The sequence below is a fragment of the Calonectris borealis genome, chromosome 1 (assembly GCF_964195595.1).
Source record: "Calonectris borealis chromosome 1, bCalBor7.hap1.2, whole genome shotgun sequence".
NCBI lineage: Eukaryota > Metazoa > Chordata > Aves > Procellariiformes > Procellariidae > Calonectris > Calonectris borealis.
This window is the reverse complement of record NC_134312.1, coordinates 197,503,836-197,508,847: the sequence shown is the minus strand read 5'-3', so window position 1 is coordinate 197,508,847 and position 5,012 is coordinate 197,503,836. Positions and strand designations below refer to the sequence as shown.

Sequence of the window (5,012 nt, the reverse complement as noted above, 5' to 3'; positions counted from 1 at the left end):
TCTGGATCAGGTTTGCACAGCCTGACACGTCCGCTGTCAGCCTGCCAGCCAGCACCCAGCCCCTGGCCCAGCAAGCCGTGGAGCTACATGTGGCCAAAACGCAGCGTGGAGACTTTGGGGCTGGTGTTCACCATTTCCCCAAGCTCTCCCAGGCAGAGAGAGCTACCTTGTCCGTGGGGCCCTGGCAAACCAATCCTCGCCGTGCAGTCCTGCAGATCCTGCTGGCAGTTGGCTTTGGCTTTTAGCAAAAAGATGAGAACAAGGTCAGCAAGGAGAGAAACAAAGTGCCCCAAAGAAGGCAAATGGAATATCTTAGATAAACTTGATGAGAAAAAGGAAAAACATGGAGCCAAATGCTGGAGAAGTCAGAAACCTGCATATGTTTGGGGCTGGACAGTGCTCCCATCCCTGCCAGGGCCCAGGCCCACACAAGCTGGTCCCACACCCAGGCCCGGGCACCAGCTGCAGCGTGGCCACCCCAGCCCAGCTGCACCGCCTCACTTCTCAGTGGGGTTTCTCCCGGCCATAAGTAAGAAGTACACATGGCAAACAGCCAGGGTGATTTGGCCAAATCATCTGGACTTTCCTTGTTTTCATCTCCGGGTTGGTGAGTCGTTTAGCATCTCCATCCTGGTCCCCACCATTTAACCAGCATGTGGAAATGGGCCACAGCCTGTGCAAGGTGGGCTCTGGTACATTACAGGGCTCTTCTGAGGATTTCTGCTCCTGATGGGGCTGCAACAAAGCCTACATAAAACTGATAAAACCAAGGAAACTTTGGAAGACTAACTGGAAAAAAACTCCGAACAAGCCAAAAATTGTAAGGAGGTGAGAAACAGCACATACTTTAACCGACGGGACATTGCACACACAAGAAAGGCTCCTCACTCCAGCACGACAGGACACCTTTTTCAGAGGAGACTTCATTCTTCCAATTTCTCTGCACTGCGGCTAATAAATCTGGCTGGATGACTATCAGCACCGGATTTATGGGCTCTTTTACAAGTGTCTAACATCAAGCAATTCACTTCGGAACGTTTAAACAGTGCCTTATCTTGTCTGCTCTAGCCCTTAGGGCAGGATGAACATTTTGCATATTTATGGTTACAAGAAAAAAATAAAATAAAATATAAAATAAAAAAATGTGCTTTAATTTCTTTTTTTTCCTGTTAAAATTCATCGTTAGCCCAACAACATTTCTAAGGTGTTTCGGACCGATCCCTGAGATTCACCGGGGGCGGACCGGCAGGCAGCGCCCCCCTTTTAGCTAACAAACTCCAGGGTAAAAAAACCCACCCAAACATAATAATAATAATAATAATAAAGCGATGGCCACGCTTCCCCGGACGACGAGACACATACACTGTACATCTGTACACACGGCCGGCCCCGGGGGGCGGTGTAGTGCATAGGCGGGGGGGGGCCGCTCCCACCGTGCCCCCCGGCCCGGCCCGGCCCGGCCCCGCCGCGGCCGCGCCCTCCAGCAGTCCCTGCGCCGCGGTCCCCTGGCCGCTGTCACTGGGGGACGGCGGGGCCTAGCCCGGCGGCGGCCGCCCCCGCCGCCGGGCCCTGCAGCGGGGCGCCGGGGCTGAGCGGCTCCGCGCCGCCGGGCTGGGCCTGCTGCAGCTTCTTCTTGTTGATCTTCCTCTCCTTCGCCCGCCTGTTCTGGAACCAGATTTTCACCTGCCGGAGGGGGACAGGGGAGTGAGGGGGGTGGTTCCCCGGGGACGTCCTCCCTCCCGGGGGGCCCGCACCGAGAGCGCATCCCGGCCCCGCGCATCCCGGCCCCGCGCATCCCGGCCACACGTGGCGGGCGTGGGCAGTGTCGCTCGAGGGACAGACCTGCCTCTCCGACAGCCCCAGGTTGGAGGCCAGCTCCGCTTTCCTTCTGATGGTGATGTAGCGGCTGTAGTGAAACTCCTTCTCCAGCTCCAGCCGCTGGTGGTCGGTGTACACGACGCGGTACTTGTCTTTCGTCCTGGTTTTAACTGCGGAGAACAAAGCCGGGGTTGGGTAAGCCGAAGCCAAAGGGCCTGGGCGGAGCGCGGCTCTCCCCTCCGCGGGTGCAGGGCGAGCAGGATCAGGCCTCCCCGGCTTCCTGCTCGCCTCTCCCTGCCCGGGGCTTTACTGAGCACAGCGAACAGAGGGGAGAGGAGCATTTCCACGGTTCCTTGGGGACACGGGCCAGAAACCCCAGGCATGCCGGCTGTAAGGGCTCTCGGCCCCGGCTGCCAGCCCCTGCATTGCAATGCCCGTGCATTGCGCCTGGGGCACCTTTATTGTGCCCTTGCTGTTGGCTTTCGGTTTTGTTTTGCCTTCCCTACCGAGAACAAACTTTTTACAAAGAGAAGGGAACAGGAAAAGAAAGAAAAGCCCTGTTCAGGGCACGGCGGCTTCGTTTCTAAACGAGAAACACCCATCTAAGCGCGGAGAACAGGGAGCGGCTGTCGGGGACCCCTCGGGGCCCGGCCGGGCTCCGGCCCGGCTCCCCCCGCTTTTCCCCCGGCCGCTGGCGTCGGGGCAGCAACTAAAGCGACTTCTCGGTGACCCTGGAAGCGCGACGTGCAACTTCAGCGCTCAAAAAAAAAACCCCGAAAGACCAAACCCAACGAAGTCCGAAGGGGAATGCCAGCGAGCGGCCGGCGAGGGTGCATCGCCGCAGCCGCTGACCTCCTTTCTCCCGAGGGTTTCTTGTTCAACTGGTTGTGTCCCCGGTCCTCCCGTCCCCAGGGAGCCGAGGCGGGGAGTCTCCGAGCGAGCCCCCAAGGTGCTTAATGGCTAGCAGGCTGACTTTGTTCAGGTAAACTCTCCGCAAACCACAACAAAAGCACCCTGTAAAGATACAAGCCTGATCAGAGAAAACTCCCCAGAGCCAGTGAATAGGGAACACAATCCCAAACAATGCAGGACAAGGAGATCTTATCAAAGAAAAACCCTTCTCAAAGCCTTAATGACAGCCACATTCTGTTTGAATTACCACTACTGAACAAATGGCGGCAGGCGCTTTCATCCCCCCAGCCCTGCACATTAACATAAACACTGGCTCCAAAGGCAGAATTTGAATGGAGACAAGGGACCGGCCACCACCGCACAAGCCCAAACTGTGGGAACACCACGGGCTGCTGTGGGAAGCGCGACGGGCCTGGGAGAGCTCCACCGCCACCGCCACCCGGGGCGTAGCTGGTGCCAGCGGCCGGCACCGGGGCACCGGGGCTTCCCCCGAGGCGCGGCGGCCACGGGCGTGGCCGGGACCTCCACCCCACGCGGCCCGGGGAGCCCCCGCCAGCCCTGCCGTCCGTAGCGCAAGGCAGGGGATGAGCGAGGAATGCCAGAAATCGTTATTTACTGCAAAAGTCGCCACCTTTTTTTTCCGACCACTACATATAATTATAAAAAAAAGAGCAAAAAATAAAAAAAATAAAGGAAAAAGAGGAGACAACAGTCGTGGAAGGCGTATATCAAAGCGCGGGGACACGCGTCTCCCCTGGCAGATGCAGGCGGGGAAATAAAAGCGAGGGTCTGCGGGAGTATTAACATCACAAGGGAGCGCGGCGCCGGCCACGGCCTGACCCGTCCTGTCCGCGGCAGCCGCGGCCGGCCTCCCGCCGCCGGGGGACCGGGGGCGTGGGGGGGCACGCCCTCGCACCTCCCGGCCCCACCGGCCCGGCCCGGCCGGGGCACAGCCCGCAGGGGTCGGCGGGCAGCCGCAGACGCCGCTCGGGAGGCCCGGTCGCACGGAGATCTTAATAAAGGGTAGGCGCCCAGTGACTCAGAAACAAATGCGGAGCGACACCGGCCGATGATTTATATGACTATAATTGGTTATAAAAATCTTCTAAGTGGCTATAAGCGGACGAGCGGAGCAGCGGGAGGAAGACCGAGCGTTCCCTCGGGATCCCGGGCCATTCCGCCCTGCTCCGCCGGAGCGCACCCCCGGGCACCGGCCCTCCGGGGCCGGCGGCGGCTGCTCCCCGGCGGAAAGCCGCTCCCGCCGCTGCCTGCCCGGCGCCGCGGCGGGGCCGTACTCAGCAGCGCGGACAGGCTGTCAGCTGAGCCCGGCAGCCCCCGTTCTTCCGAGGACCGGCCCTCGAGCGGGTCTGTTTCGGGGTGCTTTCCCCCTCGCCGCCGCGTTGCCCGGCGCACGGTGCCCCGGGGGGCCGGCAGCGCCCCAGGGGAGCGGTCGGCGGGGCAGCCCCCCGCCCGCCCGCCTCCCCCCGGCCCGCGCTTACCCTGGCTGCTGAGCGGGGGCTGTGCCGGCTTCCTCATCCACTCGCAGAGGCCGCGGCGCTGCCCGCCGGGGGAGAGCGGCTCGGGGGCGGCGGCGGCGGCGTTGGCGGCGTTGAGGGGCTGCATGACCCCGGCGGAGCAGTGGGGCGCGGGGCCGGCGTGGTGGTGGGCGTGCGGGTGGTGGTGGTGGTAGTCGGCGGGGCTGTAGGCCATGGCGGCGGCGGGGGAGCCACCGTTGAGGCCGTGGACGGCGGCGGCGGCCGGCGGCGCCCCTTGGCCGTAGGCGCCCCAGTCGTCGCGGAGCGGGGCGGCGTAGGGCGCGGGCCAGGCCGGGCCGGGGGACTGGGCGCTGTCGAGGTTCACATGGTAGCCGCCGTAGTCCGCGTACTGCGGGGCGCCCACGAAGTTCTGCGCCGCCAGGTTGAGCCCCCCCGAGTGTCGCACCGGGCCGGGGTACATGGGCCCGTCCTTCTCCAGGAGGTAGCTCACGTACATGCTGGCGGGGCCCCGGCGGCGGCTCTCCGCATGCTGCTCGGGGCTCTCGCAGCGGCGCGCCTGCTGCCTGGGGACGGGCTGCCCGGGGCGGGGAGGGGGCAGGCGGAGGGGCCGCGGCCCCGCGCTGCGCTCCGCGCTCCGCGCTCCCGGCTGCCGGTCCGAATCCAATGGCCGGCAGCACTTACATGATTAACGATTGTTTACAAGGCTCTATTAGTAATGGCCCAGACACACCAAAGGCAGGTGACGTGGAGAGGCGCTGGGTATATAGCTACTACCCCTAAAAGACG

The 5,012-nt window shown here is 62.6% G+C and overlaps 1 protein-coding gene across 1 annotated transcript; it reads right to left on the bottom strand.

Moving 5' to 3' along the window:
* Window positions 1-1,515: 1,515 nt before the first annotated feature.
* CDX2 (caudal type homeobox 2) lies at window positions 1,516-4,722 on the bottom strand. The gene is made up of 3 exons (XM_075140106.1): window positions 4,230-4,722; window positions 1,843-1,988; window positions 1,516-1,683 (listed from the first exon to the last, which is right to left on the bottom strand). Exons 1-3 carry the CDS (start codon window positions 4,720-4,722, stop codon window positions 1,516-1,518), a joined length of 807 nt encoding a protein of 268 aa, XP_074996207.1.
* Window positions 4,723-5,012: the final 290 nt, after the last annotated feature.